This window comes from Heterocephalus glaber, unplaced genomic scaffold (assembly GCF_053883595.1).
Source record: "Heterocephalus glaber isolate CG9 unplaced genomic scaffold, H.glaber_assembly_v1.0 deba00001698, whole genome shotgun sequence".
NCBI classification, from domain to species: Eukaryota; Metazoa; Chordata; class Mammalia; order Rodentia; family Bathyergidae; genus Heterocephalus; species Heterocephalus glaber.
In genome coordinates this window covers 661729-687114 of record NW_028258419.1, presented here as the reverse complement: position 1 = coordinate 687114, position 25386 = coordinate 661729, and the positions used below count along the sequence as shown (strand labels likewise).

The following is a 25386-nucleotide window of genomic DNA, read 5'->3' as shown; positions in this document are numbered from 1 at the left end:
ATACAGGGACAGCACTGCACCACATGGGCGTATAAAGATACACAGACATGGCGCCCATAAAACTCAAGTTTTCTAGGATGGTCTTCCGTGCTCTTGCTCAGTGGTAGCTCTTAGGAACATACAAGCTGCCCACGCCTCCTCCCAGTCCACCACCCTCTTCCACTCCAGTATGGTGTAAAGCCCTGCAGTACCCTAGGCATGCAGATGGATTTGCTTGTTCAGAACGTGTGTTTCCCATACTCCTGCCCTTGAAGCATGCAGGAAAAAAGGAAAAGTTTAAGCTAAAAGTTTAGGTGAGATTTCCGGCTGTGCACAGGGTTCACAGACAAGGCCTTTGCTTAAGGAGTGAGCCTGTCCCCTTTGCTGGGGATCAGATTGCTGTGCCCGGTGTGACACTGGCTGTCCTGGCTTTTCCATGGACACAGACATGCCATTGTCCTGTGTGCTCCAAGTGCCAACCCTGGTGTTATGGCTTGTGTATGGATAACCCCCCTCTGTCCTGAAAAGCCTCATGAAGTCATAGGTGGGGCTTTTTCAGAGGTGGCTGGATCTAAAGTGCATGACACTAGGATTGATTGATGGTGCAATGCTAGGATCAGGGGTGACAGGATTAAGAGTGTGAGTGCTATGTACCCTAAGTAGCCTGGATAAGATATTAGGGATAGAAAGAGCTGTGAGTGCCCCTTGTTGCTTTGCTACCTTCTGCCCACTATGAACTGTTTCTTCTCTGTGATGCCACCCTGCCTCGGAGCCAGCTGATTATGGACTTGAACTAAAAGCTAAATAAACCTTTCCCCCTTTAACTTTGGGTGTTGGGTATTTTGTCTAGAGCAAGAAGAAAAGTAAATAAGACACCTGGAAACTTCAAAGTTGGTTAACCTACAGAAAGGGACTCCAGGAGAGATTGAAGCAGGAGCAGAGAAGATGGCCAGGGCTCAAATACAGAGGCACCTGCACTCGGCACAGGTGGGTGGCTAGCACAGGTGGCTCGAGCACCCCACACTGCAGCTCCTCCTGTGCTCCAACCCTCAGTGAGTGCCCAGGGGTGTGGGTCTTAGTCTTGGGCTGCAGCTGTGGTGAAGTGCTGCTCCTGTGGAGGGCACTGCTATGGCAGGTACCCTCCCCACCCGCACTGGCCAGCGAGCCAAATCACACCAGCTGGTTCCTGAGACTCCACAACAGCTTCAAGCTCCTCTGCCCCCAAGCTCACTGCACACAGTGTGCGTGTGTCAGACAGAAAAGGGATACAGAGGCCAGCATGAACTGGCCACTATGACCACGTCTTCCCCTGCCTGAACTCTGCACTGGCTCCCCTGGCACGGACAAAACCCATTTCTGTGTGCACTGTGGTCTGCAAGATCCTCCTCAGGGTAGGAGCATGTACAGGAAAACATGCCTGACTTGTCTGTGACCAAAACAAAATTTCTGTTTATCTCATGTGAAAGGGAGGAGAAAGCAATACTCTAGGAACCTACTAATGTGGTGGGCAGGATTTATGATTCTTTATTAACTTACTCTGCATGTATTAACTTACTCTGCACCTGATACTGCCTGCACGTCTACCATCAGGGACCTAAGAACCTAAGAAACGAAGCAAAGTGCACTGATGGTAGCAAGAGAGCTCCACACCTGCTTAGGAATCTGGCCGAAGTTGTTGATGAACCCGATGGTGGCCGTCTCCTTCAGAGGGTCATTGATATTGTAGATATCCACTTGGCCCTCATAAAAAAGGTGGTGGAAGACGTTGACAGCGTCCACTGCCGCGGGGCCTTGCTGCTTGTAGCCAAAGATCAAGTCAATCCACTCGTGCAGATGGGCACTCACGTAGTCACACTCCAGAGCCTGCGTTTCCAAAACAGGGCAGTCACAGGCTGGTTTACCTCCTGCTCACACAGTCAAAAACTTGGCTAGCTGTCAAAAGGAACTAAAACAACTAAAAATCACAGACAGCATTAGTGACCTAAAGGGAATGGGTGACACACCATTCCTGTCCTTTCAGTACCATGGTCACTGAGCAGGTGGTCCCCACCTCAGTGTGGAGAACTCCCGTTACCTCGCGGTGGACGCGGATGAATTCTCGGGGGTCTCCTTTGGCCCAGGGAGGAAGGATGACGTCTCCGAGCTTGGTGCCATTCTGTTTGCAGCCTGTGCGATTGGATGCATTAAAAAGAAATCAGAAGAGCAGGATAAATGTGACTTCATGTCAGAGTGAGAGACAGTGTAATTAGATTCATCACCCAATCTATAACATTTCACCACAGAAAAGCCCCTCAGAGTCGCCTGACAGCTCCTCAGGGCTACTCTTCACAGAGTCCCTCCTCGGACAGATCTGCTGAGTGTGGGCAACACCGAGGGGGCTGCTCTTAAATGCCTTCAGGAAGCGCCCAGTGCCCACAGTGACGCATATCACCTCCCTGTGGATTCCTCCGAGGTTCTCATAGGCCAGTAATGGTGAACCTTTTAGAGTCGAGCACCCAAACTGCAATGCCAAACCCACTTATTTACTGCAAAGTGCCAACACTGCAATTACACCTGAATACTGAAATTTTAGTTTAGAAAAACCAACTCATACATTAACATCTTTTGTCTTGAAAGAAAAACAATAACATGCGTGCCATAGGTTCTCCACCAATGCCATATGCTAATGGACACGGTCCTTCTGGAGGACCTAGGGCGTGCTGCTCCTGAATGCCAGCCCACAGGACTCCTCGGGAACCATTCATAGACTGTCAGGAGTCTCCAGCTGTACATGAGGTTTCTCAAATTTCTGACACAAATCCATGAGAAAGCTCCACAGAACTGAGTTGTATTTTGTACTGATGACTCTCATTTTAAAAAAGATGAAGTCAAGTGTAATACAATTTTTTGCCTTCTTGAATCATTTAACAGAAAAAAAAAACATTTGGAAAAGACTGTGGCACAACCTGGCAGAAATGAAAACATGATGTGATTAGAATAGACATACTTATTCCATGTAAGTTGTTATTTTAAGTCCTAGTACCGTACCTCTAAAGTATTAGAGAAATCATTTGATATAAAACCTAAACATAAAATACATGAAGTGGGGTGGGCATCTAAAGAAACAAGGTCTTCTTCTCCCCTCTTTTTGGGAAATAACACCAAGATTACCAAGTTCTCCTAGGTACAAATCAGATTCTCATTGTAAAATGCTTATAAACAATGCTGACTCACTAGGCTCACCACAGTTGGTTTGATAAACAGTAATATTAGGAATTTCATAGAAGTTCAGCCCTCCAAATCCCAGGGCACAAAGCCAATTCTAAGTGAAAGGCAATAAAAATATTTCCTTTAGAAACCATTTCATCCTCATCATTGTTATTTGATTATTTATAATATAATACTAAGTCAGAGATACAAAGATCAGTTTATTGACTGCAGGGATATCTTGACTTGGTTAGAACAAGTATATTTTGTTTTTGTTTTGTTTTTGAGAGGGTCCTAGTCCAGGCTGGCCTTGAATGCTCAGCAATCCTCCTGCCTCAGCCTCCCAAGTGCTGGGATTTCAGGCATATGTCACCATACCCAGCTGAAAAATAACCATACAATTTAAGACAAAAATAAATCAAGTCACTACAAGTTCCACAGGGCTCTCTGCAACCACATTCACTTTATACCTTCCCTCTAATCCCCCTGAAAGGCTCTTTAGGTCTGATTTTCTAGGTGATAATCCTGAAGTTTCACGAGATGTGCCCCCAAAGCTTCACGTGGTCATAGGTGGGACTTTTTCAGAGATAACTGGATCTAGAGTGTGTGACTGATTCATGGTGCAGTGCTAGGATTAAGGGTGCTAGGATTCAGGGTGTGGGTAAGACGTATGGGACAGGACGAGGCTTGTTGCTGGTCTCTTGTCCCTTGTCCTTTCTGCCTTCTGCCTGCCATGAACTGTTTGTCCTCTGTGATGCCCCTCTGCCATGCCACCCTGCCTTGGAGCCAGCTGACTACAAATTGAAACCTCTAAAAACCATGAGCCAAATAAACTTTCCTCCTTTAATTCTGGATGTCGGGTATTTTGTCTCAGCAAAGAGAAAAGTAACCAATACAGCCACCTTTGAAAATTCTGCTTCAATCTCTAATACCTACATGACATAACTTTATCAGCATTATCTGGAGCTTTAAAATGATACACGAAATGGTCTTTGGAGAGCACTTGATCTAATGCAGCTCCTCTGCTGCTCCCTGCCATGCTATCTGAGGACATCAGGACAAGAAGGCTGCAGAGTTAGGGATTCCAGGTGCTCTTACTTTTATGTCATTTATCATCTTTTTTTTCCCGGTACTGGGGATCGAACTCAGGACCTTGCGCTTGTCAGGCAGGCAGCGGCACCACTAAGCTACATCCTGGCCCTCATTTACCGTCTTTTCTTGGTGGAGAGGCAAACACTGGTTTTTGTTTTCTTTTGAGGTGAAATTCACACCAACTAAATTAAACCATTTAAAATAAACAATGTGACAGCATTTAGTACATTTGCAGTGTTACACAACTACCATTTCTACCTAGTTCCAGAGTGTTTTTGTCACCACAAAGGAAGCTCATACCCACTAAGCAGCTGCTCCAAGGCTATGGTAACCACCTATCTGTGTTCTGTCTCTGATTTACCCATTCTGGGTATTTCCTGTGAGTGTAACCACATGCCATGTGACCTTCTTTGTCTGGCTTCATCCACGCAGCACGATGGTTTACAAGTTTTTTCAGTGCTCTAGTTAGGGCTTGTGAAAGGTGACTGTATCCTGGGGCTCTACAGCTGCCTTGCTGTGAGGTGATAGGGCCCAGTTAGAAGCAGCTCACTGGGTTCATGACCTAGAAAGATACATTTTCCTTGCTTCTTTCTCTGCTTCCTGGCCACCATGATGTGAGCAGCTTTCCTCCACTCAGGCGCTTCCACCATGCTGTTTCTGTGTTTCAGCCTGGTGGACCTGGATGGAGACTTCCGAAATCATGGGCCAAACAAACCTCTCTTTCTCTAAGTCCTGGGTGTTGAGTACTGTGTGTCAGTGACAAGGAAAGTGACTAAGAGAGATCTGGAGTGGCCCCAAAGACCTGATAGGCTTGATCCGTGGCTTGGTGCTCTTCAGGGTTGGGGCCTAGTGGGGAGTCTTCTGATAGGCTCTTGAAAGGAACAGGGAGACCTCTTCTTCTCTTCTTTCTTTTAACGAGGTGAGCAGCTCTGCTCTGCAATGTGCTTCCCAGCACTGTGCTATCACACTACAGCCTCAGTGCGGTGGCTACCCAGTCACGGACTGAAACCTCCAAAACAAAGATAAACCTTTCCTCTTCACAGGCTGATTATTCCAGGTATTTGTTATAGTAATGGAAAGCTGACTAACACATCCATGTAGTAAGATTTAAGTACTTCATTCATATTAGGGACACATCACCATTCACTTATCTATTCCCACCCTGATAGACATCTGGGCTGGTCTCACTATTCAGCTATTATGAATAACGCTGCTATGAACAAGTTTGTGTACGTACAATAATTCTTTGGTTCATGAACACTTCTGTTTACAAACTTTTTTGCAAAAAAAAGCATTTGGGAAAATTTTGCAAACTCTGCATCGGGTGACAACACGACCACAGCCATCCTCCCCACATAAACACAAACACAGCCATCTTCCCCCAAATCGTAAAACAAATTACTGTAGTTGTACTACTATACTCTTTTCTAATCTGTGTTCTTAGGAGAACTGCTGGGTCACACGATGACTTTATGGGGAACTGTCAAAAGTGCTCTCTGTAATGGTGGAAGCATTTTATGTTCTCACCAGCACTGTAAGAGTGTTCTATTTTCCACATCCATGCCAACCCTTGTTTCCCGGCATCCCCCTCCAAACGGTCGTAGTGGATGTGAAATAGAGCCTCACTCTGGCTTCAGCTGGTAGTTTGCCCTGTGATGACACTCACTGGCTGTTCACATAACTTCTTTGGAGAAATGCCATTGTAGGTTCTTTGCCCATTTTTCAACTGGGTTGTTTACTTTTTTGGTTTTTGAACTGTAAGATAGGTTTATACTGTAGATTCAAGATTCCTTCGGATATATCCTTTGCATATACTTTCTCCCATTCCATAAGCTACCTTCGCTTTCTTGACAAAGCTTTCTATTATTGACAAACCTTTTATCCCTTGCTGCTTATGCTTTTGATATCATATCTAAGAATCCACTGCTAAATTCAAGATCATAAAGATTTCCTCCTATGTTTTCTTATGAGAATTTTATGGATTTGGCTTTTAAATACAGTGTTTTTTTTTAAAGTGTCATTTCAAGAAGGGGCAATGATGTATCACGAAGGTAAAAACAAAAAAGATCCATGACTGTGCTGTTTGGTGCTTATTTTAAAAGTGGATTGTTTGGGTTTGTAAGCGGTCTGGCTGGGATGTCTGGATCACAAGTATCATAACTGAGTGTCTCTGGAAAATTAGGAGAATGTCTTTCTTTCCGTACCTCTCCGTATCTGTCCCTAGGAGGAAAGCCACATGCTGCGAGGTGAATTCCGAGAGAACACAAGAGGACACCAACATGGTCCATGTGCAAATACTGCGGCACTCATGCCCATCCCTCCCACCCCTGCCTTCGAGTGAACTCCCACCCTGTCAGGGAGTCAGCGCTGCTGCTGGGGGTGCCAAGAGTCCTACTTTGTCTCCACAAACCCAGGGCTGCTAATTAAATACATACAGATCATTTTCTAAAAATTTAAAAAGGAAAATACTTCCCCAGATTTTCTGTCAATGAAAATTTGGAAGTAGTATTGTAATGATTTATATGCCTAATGTATAAAAATGGTAGAAAACACATGGAATGAAAAAAAAAAACAAAACCAGAACATTATCTGGCAGGAATGCTCTAACGTGAAGCAACGGAATTCTGATGTATTGTCAAAGAAATACTTGGAGGCACCGATCAGCAAATTGTGTTCCAAGAAACTAAATAAAGTCAAACCTACTATTTCAACTGCCAGATAATATAAAAACACTACTGATAAAATTTCTCTCCTTTTTATAAATGCTGATTTAGGTGTTTTTTTGGAAAATAAGGCCCTAACCGGATAAAGAAAAGTTATTTTGAAATTCTAATTTTAAAATACATTAGCATATAAACTAGAATGTCTTAGGCAATACAAGAGGTTAAAACAATTCATGAAAAATTTGGGTATAGCTCTCTAGGCTATTAATGGTTTTCAGTAATAATACTTTCCAAATGAATTTCACTTCATCTTTGTTTTCACCAAAACAACAAAATTCTGAACATCAGATGTACTCTGTATAATTTTTAAATGTCTCCCAGATTCCAGGTTTGAAATAGCCATTCAGGGCTTTTCTTTTTGATTTAATTCACATACCCAATTTTAGTAAGAGCAACTGTGACTACAAGGAGCTCATTTCCAGTAAAAATGTTTTGCGGACAATCTTCAGAAGAGGGACTCACTTCCAGGGGCCTTTTCTCGGCCAACACTTCCAGCCAGCACCCAAGCTCTACATACCCAGATCAAAGTTGTTGGAGTTGAACAGGAATTCTGGTAAGTAAAAAAACTCTGGGATGAGCTCCTTTACATCTGCCATGTTGTGCTTGGAGGCCGAGTACCAGGCCTCGCGCACGCTGTGGAACATTCGGTCTGCCAGGTCGAAGTGGCCGCCCTGTGGGCAGAAGGAGAAGGTAACTTATCATCAGAGAACCATTTCCACGGCGCAGCCCCTGCCTATGCCCAAGGGCTCGGACACATAAGATACGTTTGGGAACATCTCACTTTCTCATGATCCTATATACAAAAATTTAAATAACCACAGAAAGAAAATCTAATTCTTTTTCCAGTACACTTTATGAAAAGATGCTCAATGTATTTGCTTTATAATTAAAATAAAAAAGAGAGGAAAAAAAATAAAGATTTTAACAAGTCATTTAAAAATATTAAATTTTGAAGACAGGATAAGAGTGAGGGGAAATAACATGGCTCAAGGCCTGCACCTTCCTGGCCCACTTCCTTTCTTACCTCACCCCTATTCTAAATGTCTCCCCCAACCCCACCATTGCCAACTTTCCACCCCCTTTCCCTGATCTGTATTTCTCTGATACCTTTGATTACATTTTTAGAAAACTTTAAAACTTACAACTTGAGTAACTCTCTCAACTAAAATCTACAAACTCTGCAGGACAGGGCTTTTATCTTTCTGCACTGATGGCCTGCCAAGCATCTAGAACAGTGCCTAGCACACAGTAGGCATTCAACACTGATTTGCTGAGTAGATGAAAGAGAATGTGGGGAAACAGCAGGTGAGCTGGAATGACCACTTTTTTTTTCTTTAAACATTTGTTGAATTCAACAACCAGCTAGGGCTAAATTTCCTATACCTGGCTAAAAAGTATATGCTATTACTTATTTAACTAAGGACCCTGTTTATTCTACATGAATACAATATACATCAATTTTGGTCAAACAACTTTCCACTCTAATTCTGTTTAACTACTTTGTCACCACCACTTCACAGGGCTTCTTACAAAGCAAGACAATAGCATTTTGAAGCAGTGATAATCTTGCATGAAAAGTAGGCTTGAGTAGAATGTCTGGATTCCAAGTGTAGAGTTTTACCTGTAGCCTTAAGAATATCTGTGTGAAAGGCTCCATCCGCACAAGGTAGGAGGCCACGATCATTGCAGATGAATAGTGGGTCCCATAGTGGTACGCTGGAGTTTCTCCTGCACCGGACAGTTGAAGCACCATGGAGAACAAGAGAGGAGATATGGAAAACACAATTGGCGTTACTAGGATTGGAAAGGCTAGGAACTATCATTGTGATATCTGCGACATACTGGCATTTGTAGCAGGAAACTTCATGAGACAGACTACTTTTCCCTCACACAGTTGGCAGTAACCCAAAGGAGTATGATTCAGTGGCCTTTTGCCCAAAGCCCAGCACATCTATGGGAACTGTGTTTGAGGCTGTTCAATAGCTCGCCCTTAGGTGCAATCTTGTTCCATGAAGCAAAATATTGACTGATAGTTCCTTTTTCCTACTAGGCTGTGGCTTTGCAATTATATATTTCTCTAAATTGTTGCCTATAATATATATTTAACACATCCTCCTTGAGGGAGGGAAGGGAGAAAGAGACACACACACAGAGAAATAGACATGGTGACCTCTCAGGCATCCTAATACTAGTCTTAAGCTTTTTTCCCCCTTTCTTTTGCTTGTTTGGAGGGGAAACATGAACAACATTAAACATTATAAATAACAAGTTAACTGTATGGTTTAAGAAGTTAAATCAATTCATTTTTCAAAATGCAAAAGGGTCCAAAGAGTGCCCTAATAAAATTAAAAGAGAGCCAATAAATGAAAAATATAATGGCAAAATATAATGAGAAAAGCAGACAATGATGAGAAATTTCTGCCAAAGGCAAAGCAGCAGGAGTCTAAAGAGCAAACTATGAATACCTTCTGGACATGGCCATCAACTGGCATGCAAAATCATATTTTTTCTAACAATCTGTGTATAGGTGATTAACATATGTAACATATGATGTAAGCAACCTGAAGAAGTATGTAAGGGCGTCAAGCCACTAAATAATGGCTTAGCTGTGAACTTGGTAACAGAGTTCAGTGACAGAATGAGTTACTCACCATTAGGATCCTCCCAGTCTTTGTACCGCTTCTTATACTGCGCTAATCGCTCATCTGTCTGTGCCCCCATAGGCTTAGCCAGGTTTCTAAAGGTCTTGGAGTTAGTAAGATCTACCTCCTGAAACACAGAACAAAACCCAGGCCAGGTTACCAGACACCCCATGTTCTGACTGAGGGAGACACAGTGGCTGCGCTGGGTGGTCATGACGGAAGCAGGTGGAGCTGGACTCCGCAACAGTCTGTGTACACACTTCCCACTCACGCTTGAATAGAGACACACTATGCGTGGTGCTTTGTTAACTGATGCTGTTGGAAGACAGCTGCTTTGAAACGTATTTGTTTCTCAGGAAAGCACTCAGGACCCAGGCTTTGGGAGAGGAGGAGCAAGACGGAAAATGCTTCCAGTTTTTGCCCAGAACACAGCAGCAGCCTAAGGACACAGGGCTCTAACTCATTATCCCCGTCGCACGCATGACTGGGGACAGAATCTCCTTCCTGTACCTCATGCCCTGGGACCTTTCCAACTTCACTCCTGAACAACTCCTTACGGGCTGTCTGGGAGTGATACAGACTAAAGCGTTCAGTAACCTTTCCATCCTAAAAAACAACATACCACCTTTTTTTTTGAGACAAGGTCTTGCTATATAGCCCAGGCTAGTCTCAAATTCACAGTGATCCTCCTGCCTCAGCCTCAGAGTGCTGAGATTACAGGAATGTGCCACCATGCCTGGCAAAAAAACAACACGCCAGATCAAGTGACTTGCAAATGAGATGGATCTCCTACTTACAAGAGACTATTTCAAAGGTTCACGTCTAGCCCTCCTAATTTATATATTTAAAAGAAAACCAAAATTTACTCCCTTAACGTTTTAAAACTAGAAATTTAAAATATGTGCCTGTGGGATTTTTAATGTGTGTTCCATAGGGCAAAATGACTGACTAATTTGGGACAGGAGAAACTAATCTAGAATCATGAATGAGTAACTACATTTATCCTTGAAAAACTTACCCCATGCAAAGTACCTCATGTATACTGAAGTCAACTAACGTTAAAGTGCATAGTAAGTACCAGGCATGTACTGGGGTTGGGAGTTGGGTGATACAAAGGAGTCTACGTGCTCAGGACCTTACAATCAAGTAGCATCAGACAATGGGTATTTCTACAACATGTTGTATGAGAAAGGACTATGTTTGAAAAAGGGGAAAAATATACCGTGACACACAGCTAGAAGGTAGCTCCGGAATAGATGTAGGCCAGAGAGAGAGAACAGAGGCTCCCATCACAGAGGTCAATTTGATGTGCTGGAGCTGGTGAGCAGGCTGGACTGCACAAAAAAGATACTGGGGTACAAGAGAGGGAACTGGGGTGTCACAGGAGAGCAGTGTTGGGATACACAGGCAGGAACTACTGAGGTTTGTTTTGGTTTTTATTTTGGCACTGCTAGGAATGAACTGAGGGCCTGGCACATGCTAAGCAAGTACTCTATCACTGAGCTATAGCCTCAGCCCCGAACTGAGGTTTGAAAATTTTCTCCCAGTCTGCAGGGTAATCAATGAGCAAAATTAAACTTGCTGTAGTGCAGAGGACAGTGAAGGACATAGGATAGGCAGGAGACTGTTGCAATGGCCCAGAGAAAATAGCAGAAGGCTGATGAAGGAAGACGCTAGAAAAGCATCCAAAGGCAGCCATGCCTCAGCCACTGAGTGTGACAGCAAGGGTGGGGTACCACCTCCTGAGATGGGGTTACCCAGAGTAAGGCTGGGACTGCATCCAGAGAAGGAGAAGAGAATGAGAGGTCTGGTCATGGACCTGCAAGCTGGTGCAAGACAGGTATTCATGTACACATTTGTACAATTCCCTCCCCACAGAAATGCATTTTCTTTGGAGTTCCTGCCTCTTTAAATACTGTATTTTTTCTTTACTTCCTTGGTTAGCTTAAAGGAAACCTATTTTCATTTTATCAGCTTTTACTCTTGATTTCTTTCCTTTCTTCTATGACATTCATGTCTCACTCAAATGTGCACCAGACCTGCAGATTAATTGCACAAGCAATCTATGGTTTTGGACATCGAATGTACTTGATTATGCTCATGTGGGTAGGGAAGGTTTCTTTCATTACACTAATGTTTTCTGAGAACAGAAACTTTACCTTTTTCTCTCATGGAAGGTATATAATTTCTAATAAAATAGGCAGCCCTGATTCAAATGAATAAGAAGGTCCAATAAATTTATCTTTTTTCCCTTTTTGTTTGCTTGTTCATCATGGGCCAAGCTTCTCTTGTTTTGACTAGTTACTGATTCATGAGAACTAGTCAGACCTTGATCAGGAGGAGGCAAGGGAAGACAGGAAGGATGATATTTATAGGTGTCTACTTACTGTTGATTTTGATCCCTAAGTCATGTGCACGTTGGTTAGAAATCATCTTCCAAGTCTTCTTGGAAAAGTACAAAACAGTCCATTTATGTGGCACGGATATTTTGCAGAAAAGTCATTTCACATTTTTCTAGCAAAAATTCAAACTACTCAGATGGGTTCTGGCACTAACCAAAGGATTTTAATTAATGAGCACTTTAGGAAAGTGAACAGACATTATGAATTAATGCCTAATATCCACTAATTGGGTCAGTTACTTTTTCTATGTCCAAGCTGAAATGCTTCCCATCTCCTTTTTTTTATTAAAAATTTTTTTTCTTGACAAGTTTTGTTTTATTAAGACTCAGAGACAGAGTAAAGGTGGTATGTCATAGCTGTACTATCATTTCTTCCTCTGAATTTTTATAGTATCAAAGAAACCTACTAGATACCCGAAATGTGAGTTCATATTTTCTAAAATCAAAGAATGAATTCTAGGAACAACAGAGGTTAAGAGTAGGAAAAATTTATTTAGAGAAATATAGCTTCTGTCTAAGAGAGACAGAAGGGGACCCAGGAAGTGGGTTACCCCAATTTTTCCTCTTTTTGGAGACAAGGCCTCACTGAGTAGTTCAGGCTGGGCTTGGACTCACTATGTAGCCCAGGCTGGCCTCGAACTCAAGGTGATCCTCCTGCCTCAGCCTCCCAAGTGCTGGGATTTACAGGTGTGTGCCACCGTGCCTGGCCCCATCTTCTTGAAACACAGTGTCTGTGTGTGCGAGGAGCCCTAATTACAAAGCAAATGAAATGTTTGGGCAATTGCAGTATCTTTTCATTATTTTTGAAAGTGCATTCTGCTTAGGGAAAATGATGTGAGATTTACCTCTGAGTCATAATCTGCAAGGATCCAGGGAAAGACAGGATACTGCATGAGATCGTTGTATGATCTGCCAGCCAGAGTGTTCAAGTGCATCAAGTACTGGAAGTTGCTGATTTCACCTCTCTTGTGAGAGATAATAAAGATTCATTTTAGAACAATTGATTATTTCCACTATGTTCATTTAAAAACATTTTATATGTAGATGGATGGCTTCTTTTTAATAGATTTCAGACCAAAACACTTTTTCCTAATACAAAAACACATTTTCTCTAAGGTATATATTTTATGGATTATGTAAATGCTTTTAACTTATATGTTTGACCTACAAATTACTAAAGCTTATATATTTATTAAGCTTACCTCCCACCTCTGAGTCACAGACTTCTCTCCAACCAACGTGCTAAGTAACCCAGATCTAAAAACAACACAGAATAAAATAAATGGTAGGCAATATAGTTTTACACCTAAACAAGTATCAGGTTGAAAATTTTAAGTCACCTGCTCCAGGAAATTTTCAAACTATGGGAGACTTATTAATGCGTTATGAAATCATTTTGGTGGGTTGTGATCAGCATTTTGAAATATGAAATAACGCTATTCAGATGAAGAAAAGAGAGAACACCAGAAGATATCACATATACTAAGCGAAAGTATTTTCTGTGAATTTTTAGTATTTATGATACAGATTGTACATACTGGGACGTAATGCAACATATGTAAGTGTAGGTTTTGGTCAAGAGTTGAAAAAACATTAATCTAACTGTAGAATTTTTACTGTAATAGGAGGTGAACATATCCAAAGGTATGTAGTGGACGAACTGAAATATTAAGCAATAGTAGTAGGTTCCTAGTACATTTCCTAAAAGAGTTATTGAGTAAGTCAATAAAAGTCATTGCTGTTCAAGGTCATTTAAAATTTATACACTACTTTTTGGGGTTTTTTTTTGAAATATTGATATATTATTATCTTTCAGGAGTGCTTTTTTTTTTTTTTTAAGAGTAGGAAAAATTTATTGAGAGAAAGATAGCTTCTGTCTAAGAAACAGAAGGGGGACCAGAAAATGGGTTGCCCTGCACTACTTTTTGGATAGCAAACTTCCTAACATTGTTATAAGACTCTGTTTAACATTTATCAGCTTTATAATACTGATAATTAATAGTTGGTCAAGGAACTTAAAGAAAGCAACTATATTATCTTCAAGGGAATTAATGGATTTGCAAACATAAACACATATCACTTAGTAACACAGATACCAATTTCCACCTCTAGATAAATACTTTCAATCGTGTGAACTAATTACACAGGATTTTCTCTTTGGGAAAATAGTTAATATTACTCTTCAGCTTTGATAAGGGAAAACTGAAAAGAGTAAAGTTGGAAATGAATTACTGCTTTCTGCCTCTGAGCTCTTAAAAGATTTTTAAAAACTGCCAACTCAGCTAAGAAGGCAGTAAGAAGGACAACAGAATACCAAGTTCAGGGTGATCCAAGTAGGTAGAAGTTTACCAAGCAGAAAAAGGCTCAATATGCTTTATGGAAGCCATTTGCTTCCTGAATTTATGTTATTCACAAAAGTGATTTGGAACAGAACATGTTTTCAAGGCAGAACACAAAGTGTATATCTAGTATTTGGATTTGCCAACCCTTGGCTAAAGAGAAATGCATCAGCTTAAATGTATTTTGATGCACACAGACTGGAATGATATTTTATTTACAAATTACAGAATCCCTAGTAAATTTTTACGTCACTTTCTTGCATGCAGTAGTGATTAATTTGAAGCTGAAAGCATTGCTGCAAAGGGCTAGAAGTCACTGGGTGACTGGAAGGGATTCCTGAATTGGCTCCCTCATCCAGAAGGGCCCTCTGAGATGGAAAGTGGCTCTAGAGGAGCACAAAGGAGGCACAAAAACAACAGAAGTTTAAATTTAAATGTCAGGTGGCTGAGAGGTAGCTCAGTGGAACAGTTCGTGCCTGGTAAGCACCAGGCCCTGAGTTGGATTCCTGGCATCAAAAAAGAAAAAAGAAAAAAAAATTAAATGTTAGAAAACAAAAGGGAAAGGAAAGCAGGACAGTTTGTAACAAATAGGACAAGCCAGAAGTAATAAATATCTTTTATAAAGAAATCATCTACAAACTGAAAATAACTGAAAGGAAAAGAGGGCAAAAGAGATAGGTAACTTACAAATAATGTATTAAAGTGGCTAACAAATATATATGGAGCTTAAATTTATTATCAGTGAAATGTACATTTAAAAATGAGAAAGCATCTTATAAATCAGTAAAATGATATAAAGCTGACAAATATCTATTATAAGCTTATTTAATAATAGTGGAATTTTCTAATAATGATGTAATATGCACTTGTATAATTTTATGGATATCAAGTTGGGTAACAAGTATTAGTACTTTTTTTTTCATGCCAGGAATCGAACTTGACCTTATGCTTGCCAGGCAGATGCGGCACTGCTGAGCTACATCCCCAGCCCCCAAAGTATTAGTATTTTGACAGGAAAACCTGACAGAAATGAAATACCAAAAAGGAAGCGACTGCTTTATACATATAATAAAACAGGTAGCAAATAAAGTTATGCTTCTCAATAATTTTTTGAAGATTGGTAGATATTCAAATAAAAGCAGAATAAAAACTGGTATTCATAGTATGAAGTCCACTGTACACATAGCAACATATGTGTCTCAAAAGACCTGACAGTAGTTGGTCAAAAGTGAGCAGTGGTTTGACATGTGAGATTCTGCACACTTTGTTCTTTGCCTCTTTCTAATTTCCAGTATTTCTTTCAACAACCACCATGGAGAAAACACTGATTAAAAATGCTACATAACACTCCCTAGACAAGAACCACCCTAACATCCCAATTCCACCGTAAGGTGCAGATACAAACCACCTACCCCTGCTCCACACTGGTATTCGGCCGCTGGCCAGACACTGACTCTGAACTGTCTGTCAGGGATGGCACCACTGCCAAAAACCTGGAAAATATAAAAATACCATAAAATTGCAGATGAGGTCTCAATAAGGTTCTAAGAGAAGCCTATGAAAGGGCTGAGACCTTCACTGCTGCAGTGACCTGTGCATTGCCAGCAGCAAATGGCAGGCAGAAGAAAGGGACAATAACGAGGACACCAAATATGAAGGTCCTTGGTAGATTCTATCACACTGGACCAAGACCCACACTGTCCTGATACCAGAAGGAAAAGAAAGGCCTTGCAGTACTGATTTATGGGAACTGAATCAACTAAATGGAGTCCTAGTGATTTACTACAGCTACGTAGTCACATGGCTGCAGGTGATAATGATGGCTAAACAAATGATGGAATGGACTTCAGCAAACAAATGAAGACACAGAGAACTTTTGGCTAGGTGTGGAAGCACACTCCTGTAATCCCAGCACTCAGAAGGCTGAGGTGGGAGGATCAAATGTTCCAGGACAGCCTGGGTTATACAGTAAGACTCTATCTCAAAAAAAAAAGAAAGAGCTTTTAGAAGATACTGCTATAATTTTCTTTCAGGAGTTGCTCAGGATGTCAGTATTAATTTTTTAAAAGGCAAAACAGAATTATCAGAGAATTCCTGGAACAGATGTAGACACTGAAATTTGGATATGCACAGAAATTTCCCAGAGAAAGACAAATATCTCCTGAGAGCAACTTCTGGTTAGGAAGAGCAAATAACAACCTAGTGATGCAAACAACATCATCTTTAGGAACTGCTAAAGTAGGTATGTCACACTGCATCTCAGTCACTGTGACTTTGTTCTTCCCAATGGTGAAAGGAGGCCCAGGTCACCGATGCCCAGCCTGGGCACTCCCTGGAAGGTGCTTACAGGTGACTGGACAGTAGCCCCCTCTCTGCAGTGTTCATTCTGCAGTTTCTGTTGCCCACAGTCCCCTTGAGCCAGTAATATTAAAGGGAAAATTCTAGCAATAAAGAATGTGTATGTTTCAAATAACTTTTATTATATAAATACAATATATATGAAAATTACATAGTATATAAATAGAAATATATTGTTATAATTGTCCTAGTTTATTTTTGCTATTGGTGTCAATCTCTTATTGTGCCCAATTGATCAACTGAGCTTTACTACAGTAGTTATGTATACATATGAAAAAGATAAGCATAGGATTTAGGCTATGTGTAGTTTCTGGTGCTGGAGCAACATTTTGGAACACATCCCATGGATCGGGGTGATTACCACATGGTATGACAAGGATGTGCAATGTAGTATGATATTCATCATTCCTCAGTAAAGTAATTAAATAAAAAATTCTAGTAAATGAAGGATTGCAAGCACCTATGCCACTCCTCAAAGAATAAGAAAAGGCCATCATCTCTGATTAGTTCATAGAAGCCTTATTCACACACCCAATAGAAATATCTTTATGCTCCATGGATACATACTATTTTTCTTTGAAAAAGTAAATTTTGAATACAGTTTATCAAAGTTTCAGATATGCTAAGATTAGATCATCAACTTTATTTGCTATGCTACTTTTGCAATAATGAAGGTATCCCACCTTCCTCCTAAGGCCAGCAGAGTTTCTTGGGAATGCAATTTTCAAGGGGACTCAGTTCTGGAACTTAGGAGCAAGGAATGGTACTGTCAACATTTTGTAAAGATGAAAGGAGCCTATTTTGAATCTAAAAAATTGTTTTTTAAGCTAGAGTTTCATCATTCTTTTATAGTTACAGACACAAGACATAGTGATAAAAGAAGCTTCTGATAATCTCTAAGTTACAAAAGGAAAAATGGTACTTCACAATAGAATTGCATCATTTTAAAAGCTAGAAGATCCATATTTTAAGAGGCTGATAAAAGTGAAACAAGTATTTTCTTCAAAGATGTTGACTCACTCATCTAAATTCTAGAGTTTTAAAAACTAGCTGAACTGGTTGGTAACAGCTTCCCCTCCCATCTCTTCCCATGATCTCGTATAAAGCATTCATTCCTATTACACAAGACCTTTGATAGACTTTGTTTCTTATTCCTTTCTGAAAAGCAAGGAGGTAATTCCGTCCATCTCCAGAGAAAACTTCCACAGCAATAGGCTTGAGAAAAAAGAGAGAAAAACAGACGATCACAAATGAGATTTTATATACTAACTTTTCTGCTATAAATTTCTGCAAAGCTTCAGTGATTAATTGACTGAAAAATATTTTTAGAGCCATAAATTCTTTGGAGATTACACTAGACAATAAAACATTTTTCTTATTCTGCTTAACTTAGAAAAAATTTAAAAGTGAAATGATAAAAATACAGTAATTATAAAATTACAATTTTACAAAATTTTGTAATTTTTTTCAAAGTTATATAATTTTTATATTAAAAGATAATTAAAATATCGATCTGGAAAGGTACAGATAAAGTTGTATAACAAAGGTATCACTCAAATTTTAGGCGATGTTTAAAAAAGATACATTACACAGTTCTGCACCTCTGTGAGCTGTGAAGAACAACCCAGATTCCACAGAGAGTCCACATATCTGTTTTAAAATAACACATTTTCCAAACAGAGGAACATGACGGACTGTTTACCACCACCAAACCCACTCACCTGCAGGAGGTATCTCCTTTTATGCACTTCCTTGATATCTTCATATGCGAAAAGGCTGCAAGTTCTCTTGAGCTGACTGGGGCCTTGTCTGGCTCCTCGAGGGATAATTGGCTCATGCATACTACAGGTGGCAGAGTGGAAGAGGAAGTAAACAGAAACATAGCACGAGATCAGCTCACTGCCCAACAACGGGTGTGCGATTTTCAACACAGGAACAGAAGGAGTGACAAGATACCAGAATTTTCAGTTTTAAAAAAATGTTCACGAGAATAGTTTGTTAGCTACCCACATACAAGGAGCCCCTTCTGATGAGTACAATTAAAAAGATCCCATTACTGCTGTGAGGGACCAACTTTTCTATCACACATCACTGGCACAGTTCCTAAGCCCATACATGTATTTCTGGGATCCCTAAAAACTTCTAATTTCTTTTAAAGTTAGAACAAAAAGACCAAGTTTTTAGGTAGAAGAAAATGTTTTAATGTACTGTTTAATATATATTTATCAACAGTCATGGACTGTAATTTTTAATATTTTTGTATTGAAGTTATAACATGACCCTCATTATTGATGAATGTGATTATTTGAAATATCTCCTAGGAATGAACCAGAGACCACATCTATATTCATCAGCATGAGATAGTTAAAACATTAAAGGAAGAGAAAAGACCACTGGACATTCTAAGGCTAAATCTTCTTATCTTCTTTCTGGTTCTGTCTTTTGAATTTCCCACTACACACCTTCACTTGCATCCTAGAATTGGCAAAAGAAAGGGGAGATGGATAAAACTCAGTTGATCCCCATGTGGGCTTCTATGATATTCACATGCCATGGAAACTCTTTTGTTTCTAAGAGTGTCACGCAGCAGCCTGCATTTTTCTCTACCACTGTGTATTTACTGATATGTTATAATATATACAAATAACTTGGTGTATGATGCTACTAATTCACAGAAATAAAACTTTTCAGTTTGGTAAGCAAGGCAACTTTTTCTTTATTACCTTGAAATAACAGTGTCACCCTTATGAATGTCATTGCAGACACATAGGGACCATGAGATAACGTTATCTAGGCATAGCTTTGGATTAAAAAGAAATTATGCAAACTTATTTTCTGTCTTCTAAAGATCGCTGTACTTTGTGCTTCTTCATTCATTTACTTACTTTAGAGGTAAGGTTTCAATATCGCGTATTTCCCTGGTTGCCGTCATGGTAAATCCATCAATCACATAAAAATGCTCTTTACCGAAAAGCAGTAGCCCCTCACTGGTGTCCAGGCCCTGGACGCGAGCACAGCGGTACATGTGCTGGATCTGCAAGGACAGCCACAAATATTCTTTAATGTAGTTTTTCTAAAAAGTTCAGATGATCTCTACTTTTTGGTTACTCTATTATAGCAAGCCCTGAGCTAAGCATGTGAAACCTGGATTTGAGCCTGTGAAGAGTCAGCCTCCGCTGCTCTGTGGGCATGCACCTCATGTTCTCCTCCTCTTTGGTTTTCTTGGGGAATTCGTCATACACCAAACATGTTCGTGCTGTCTTACAAGCACAGAACAAGCTAGGTGAGGCTCTGTTCACCTGGAAGGGCCAGGCACAGTAAGCCTGGCAGGAAAGGGGCTTGAGAACTACATGAACGGAGATGAGACTAGGATGTACCCTTGTGAAGCAGGTGGACAGAGAGACAAGGACAACAGCTTGCAAGCAAATTCCTGCTTCCATTGTCTCACACTTGTGGATTCGGTCAGGTTTCCCAGGTTTTCTGAGCTCTCTGTGTTTTCATCTGCATATTTCTAATGTACTTCACTGGCTGCTGTGACATGCAGTGAGATGAGGTGCATACCCATGACAGGATTGCCATGTAGGTCCACACGTTTACCTCTCTCTTTTTCTAGAACATTCCCTAGAGCAGGAACTGTGGAAACTGTCCTCATTCACCCCTGAGTCCTGCCTTCCTGGGGACTGTTGGGCCATTGTAAAGAGCCAAGCTTGGCAAAGTCCCACTCTGCTCACAGGAGGAAGAATTACAAAGTCTCTCAAAGTCGCTATTGTTTTCTTTTCAAAGGGAGGTATCTGATTCTTAGTAAAAAATTCTTTCTTGCTTTAAACTTGGTTCAACACGAGTCAAGGGGGAAAAAATCAGCAACTAAATCAGAGTCAAACAAGCGTCATACGAATGTCAGCTTAAATGCATTCCCTGTGCTATTCACACATAAAGCAATCAGTGCAAAACTATACTTAGGAGATTAAAGTTTCACAAATGGACAGAGAACAGAAAGTTGGCTACCAGAGGCCATGGGGACAGACTTGGGAGAGGAAAGACACTCATCAAAGGTTGCAAAGTTTTGGTCACACTGGAGGGTAACTCTTAGCGATCTACTGCCCTACATAGCAACTGCAGCTAAGACTAATGCATTGTGGGAAAAAAAGAATATTGCATTGTGTACTTCAAAATTGCTAAAATACATTTTTAACATTCTCAACAGAAAAAAAGTGATAAATTGGTGATGTGACGGATATGTTAACTAGACTGTATAATTTTACAGATCAAAAAAATCTCATAAATGTACAGCATATTTACCAATTAAAAATAAAATTTCAAAAATAAAAGTTCAAAAATAGTATTACAATAAATATCCCAAAACACCTAAACGTGAGTCAATTTTCACTGCCATGTTTGAAATTTTAATTACTCCAATAATAAAAGGGTAGAGTGTTACACAGAAAATCCTGATTTTATTTATTTATTTTTTTGCTCTACTGGGGATTGAACCCAGGGCCTCCTGAGTGTTAGAAGGTGAGACATGCATAGTACACTGAGTTATGCCTTTAGCCTACTGATATACTTTCTTTTCGGTACCAGGGATTCAACTCAGGACCTTGTTCTTGTGAGGCAAGTGGCAGCACCACTGAGCTAAATCCCTGGCCTCAGTCTACTGATGCACTTTTAAACCAACTGTGTTGTAGTTATATATTTAATATGTAGTAAGTAAACTTATATTTATTTTCTAAGTGTATAACCAGATGAATTTTCAAATGCTAAAAATATAGTGTGACCAGCAGCGTTCTGATCAAATAAAAGCACTCCCAGGACACCAAGGAGCTGCTGCTGAGTTTCCTTCCAATCTGATATACTTCTACAGTTCTGTGATTTTTCCTTTTTATATTTTCATTCGTGATTATTCAAGGCATACATCTGAATAGAAGTGTTTGAATTATACCCAATTTCTGGTTATTACTTTTTTTTTGGTACCAGGGATCCAACTCGGGGCCTTGCACTTTCGAGGCCAGAACCACTGAGCTAAATCCCTGGCCCTGGTTATTACTTCTTAAGTGGACTAGAGCTCAAGAGTTGTAACAAGACCTAATACAACAGGCGAAAAGGACACCCTTTTAAAAGGTGATATTCCTTAGTCAATTAATTCCTTCCTTCCTTCCCTCACTCCTCCCTCTCCCCATTCCTTTATTTATCAACCAATGACTTTCTCACTTCAAGGTTTAAGATGTATCTATTATGTGACAGGGACTGCATAAGGCAAGGGGATGGGATGAGGCCACAGTGGCTACCTGTAAGGAGCTCACCATGCAGGGAGGAACAGACACAGGAACAAACAATCTGACAAGACAGACTGATACAGACAAGGCCTTATGAAAGCTTAGTGAAACCCTGTCTCCAATCAAAACTTGAGAAGGGTTAGGGATGCTGCAGCCCAGGGTGCGGCCTTGGTTCCAGCCCAGCACAGAGGGACAGAGGAGGCTGCTCAGCCCAGCCTGAGCTGGCCAGACAGATGGGAAGACTTCCTGCATGTGAGGGTGACAGACATCCAGGCTGGTGCAGCAAATGAGAGATGTAGGGTGGAGGTTCCTCAGGTGAAGGAGACGGGTACTTTGGCAGAATAAACAGTCTGAGGAAAGAATGGAATTAACCATGGTGGACTCGATGAGCTGCACACTCTCCGACGCTTCTAGGGCACAGGGAGTGAAGAAAGCCTTTAAAGTGGGCAGCATGCAGGAGGCGGTGAGGACCAGGAAGCAGTGCCATTTCCTGGGAGTGAAGGGGAACAGCTAACACGGGGCTGGAGCTGTCTGGAGGTGGTGACCAGAATTATGGAGAGGTCCGATTATTGGAGGGGTCATCTGCATGGACTTGAAATACAGAATTTCTGCAAGAGAGTCTGAGAAAGGTATGGCAGAAGAGTGAGTTAGGTGCAGTATCTGATGAAACCTGACACTCTTCAATGCAGAGGTCAGGAAGCCCTTGAACATGAGAGAAGGAGAGGAAGATGGAATGCAACAGGCCTTTCACTATGTACTTCATTATAGAGGTGAAAATACTCATCCTAACTCTCTATCAGCTTGTCTTATAATATGATAACTATAATTCTTATTTTTCAAGAACGTCATACCTTTTCTCCTTCCTCTAGCAGGCGCAGTAACGTGGCATTGTCTGTTTTCTCCTCCTCTTCTATGGCACTGCTCTCAGCAATCTGGTCTTGTAGCTGTTCCTGGTTCTCCTCGTCTCCTCCATCAGGTGCAGACCGAGAGCGCTTTAGAGGAGGCTTGACCAGACCTACAGGATAATAACCAAGAGGGTCATGTGACACTAGAAGGCCCATGTGGGGATGCAGGTTAGTCCCTTGTCAACTGCAATGGTTTTGAGAAGTGTCCCCTAAGCCTTGGCCCTTCAACATCTTGTTTGTTATTAAGATGATAGATGATTGATCCAGAGCATATAAATAATATGGCTTAAAAAAGAATGGCACTATTGGGATTGTGAGGGAACAAAACTCTTAGGGGGTGGGGTCTCATGGGAGAAAGGTAGGTCACTGGGGGCATGGCTGTGGAAGGGATCACGGGACCTGGGTCCCTCCTCTTTTTTCACCTTCTAGCTGGCATGAGGTGAGCAGCTCTGCTCCATGCATGCTCTCTGCACGATATGCTACCTTCCCACAGGCCCACAACATCAGGACCTGCTGACCATGACCTGACACTTCTGAAACTGTGAGCCACAATGAATCTTTAGTTTTTATAAGATGATTTATCTCAGGTATTTTTCACAGTAATGGAAAGCTGATGAACATAGTCCCTCCTGTCCACTTGCAATGTGACACAATGCTAGAAGGTATAGGAAGCAACACAGTTCAGTGGTTAGTAGCAAAAGCTTGCAAATTAAACAGCTGCATGACCTCAGGAAATTATCTTCCCTTCATCTATAAAACCTCAGAGGACTGCTGGAAGATGAACTGAGGTAATTCATGTAGTGTTCGGTATCAGGCTTACTACATGGTAAATTCTAAGTGTCAGATGATGATGAGAAACACGGGGCTTAACAAAATTAGTAATAAGAACTGTTTATAGATGAGTGGCCCTGAAGGGACATTAGGAATAAGTAATAAATGATGGATCACTGCCACAAAAATAAAGACAGCAAATTATGAACATATTTTAAGAGATTCCACTTACTTGCGTGGCTCATGCAGATTACAGCAAGCCTCATTTCACAAGTGGCAGTATGGTACTTCATATAGGAATAAATTTAGTCAAAACATCAGGTCAGAAAGAATAGGAATAGGATTTTTATAATATAGGAATAGATCATGTATTTGCATATTAAGGAAACACATTAATGAGTATATTTTGATAACTTTATTAAAATCACAGTCACGTAAATTAAAATCACTTAATGATAGTAACCAGTGAGAGTGATCCCAAAGTATGGGCAGCCCTCAAAATTAAATTAATATTCCTTAGTTGTACCAACAAAAGTAATATTACACTTGCTGGTAGCAGGTGCTCTAGGCATTTCGCAGAAGTGCAAGTCAGCCTGTTAATAGTTTTATCCTTTGAAATTAGTTACCAGAGGTTCTGCTTGACCTAAGAAGAATCATATGAAAGAGTATAATAACTAATCAGGGGAGATAAAATCCTGCTGAGAACATCCCCAAGGGGGAAAAGCTTATAGCTGTATTACTTTTAGGTAATGAATCAGAACCTCCAATTCTATGAGTAGCATGACCTCTGATAAATCATAGTAATTATACCACCAGTATTTGTGATTTGGGCTCAATATGAGATTAGGAAGAGTAAGCCACAGAAATTAAGTGCCAATGACCCAAGCAGAAGTCACCTAACTCAGTGGGTCATATTCTGGTTTACATCCACAAGCTATAGCTTTGGACCCAACTAACTGTGTGGATGCAATGTCATCAAAACTGGAAGCCGTCAGCCTATTTTCATTCATGAAGAGTTTACACACCCTGTGAAGCTGTGAGATCAATTACGAAATGTTTACTAAGTCACACTCATCATGACAGAACAGGTATGTCACCTGGGAATGTGACCACAACTTTAGATGGTGGTTTTTGTTGACATAGTCAGATACTATTAGTTTTTTAATCAATGGGATCTGAAACTTATAATCTCTATCTCTGAGGAAAACCCATAAGAAGAAAGAGAAAACACATAGCAGTGAAAAATCACTGAAACTGCTAAAAGACATACCAGCGAAGCGCCATCAGAGGACAGAGGAGTCACAAAGACTGACATGCTCTGTTAGGAGAAGCTATGCAAAGCAGGAGGGGAGTCCTTTGGGCAGAGTGCACACATAAGTAAAATTATTAAATCAAAAGCCCACAGCCATTCTAGTCAGTATCATCACCCACCAAGCTCCTGAAGGGGATAACTGCTCTCCGCTCACAGAAAGAAAGACCATTATTTCTTACTGTTGGGTAAGACGTACTGACGCTAAGATGCAACCCATTTAACAGTTACTTTATTTTTATTTATGTAGTTATTATTGCCTTTGTGTCAAGAATCAGGTGCCACTGGGCATTCTGCCAAATACAATAAAGTTAAGGCACTGTGCACATGCACGTCACTCGTCAGCAGGCAGTAGAGACCAGTTGGCCTCCTGATTCTGAGGGACCTTTGAGAAGGTTGAGGCGGGAA

General features: G+C 40.8%; 1 protein-coding gene across 14 annotated transcripts in view; it reads right to left on the bottom strand.

The window, feature by feature from the left end:
- Positions 1–25386, bottom strand: part of Wdfy3 (WD repeat and FYVE domain containing 3) — a 304615-nt gene that overhangs the window by 30632 nt on the left and 248597 nt on the right. For all 14 annotated transcript variants that reach the window (XM_087199311.1, XM_087199312.1, XM_087199309.1 and 11 more), the window contains 12 exons: positions 22845–23008; positions 19606–19754; positions 18442–18562; positions 17850–17935; positions 15775–15855; positions 13226–13280; positions 12869–12988; positions 9632–9749; positions 8602–8708; positions 7498–7651; positions 2054–2145; positions 1630–1842 (listed from right to left, as the gene is read on the bottom strand). In XM_087199311.1, coding sequence (XP_087055437.1) covers positions 1630–1842; positions 2054–2145; positions 7498–7651; positions 8602–8708; positions 9632–9749; positions 12869–12988; positions 13226–13280; positions 15775–15855; positions 17850–17935; positions 18442–18562; positions 19606–19754; positions 22845–23008 — 1460 coding nt within the window. The remainder of the gene's footprint in view (positions 1–1629; positions 1843–2053; positions 2146–7497; positions 7652–8601; positions 8709–9631; positions 9750–12868; positions 12989–13225; positions 13281–15774; positions 15856–17849; positions 17936–18441; positions 18563–19605; positions 19755–22844; positions 23009–25386) is intronic.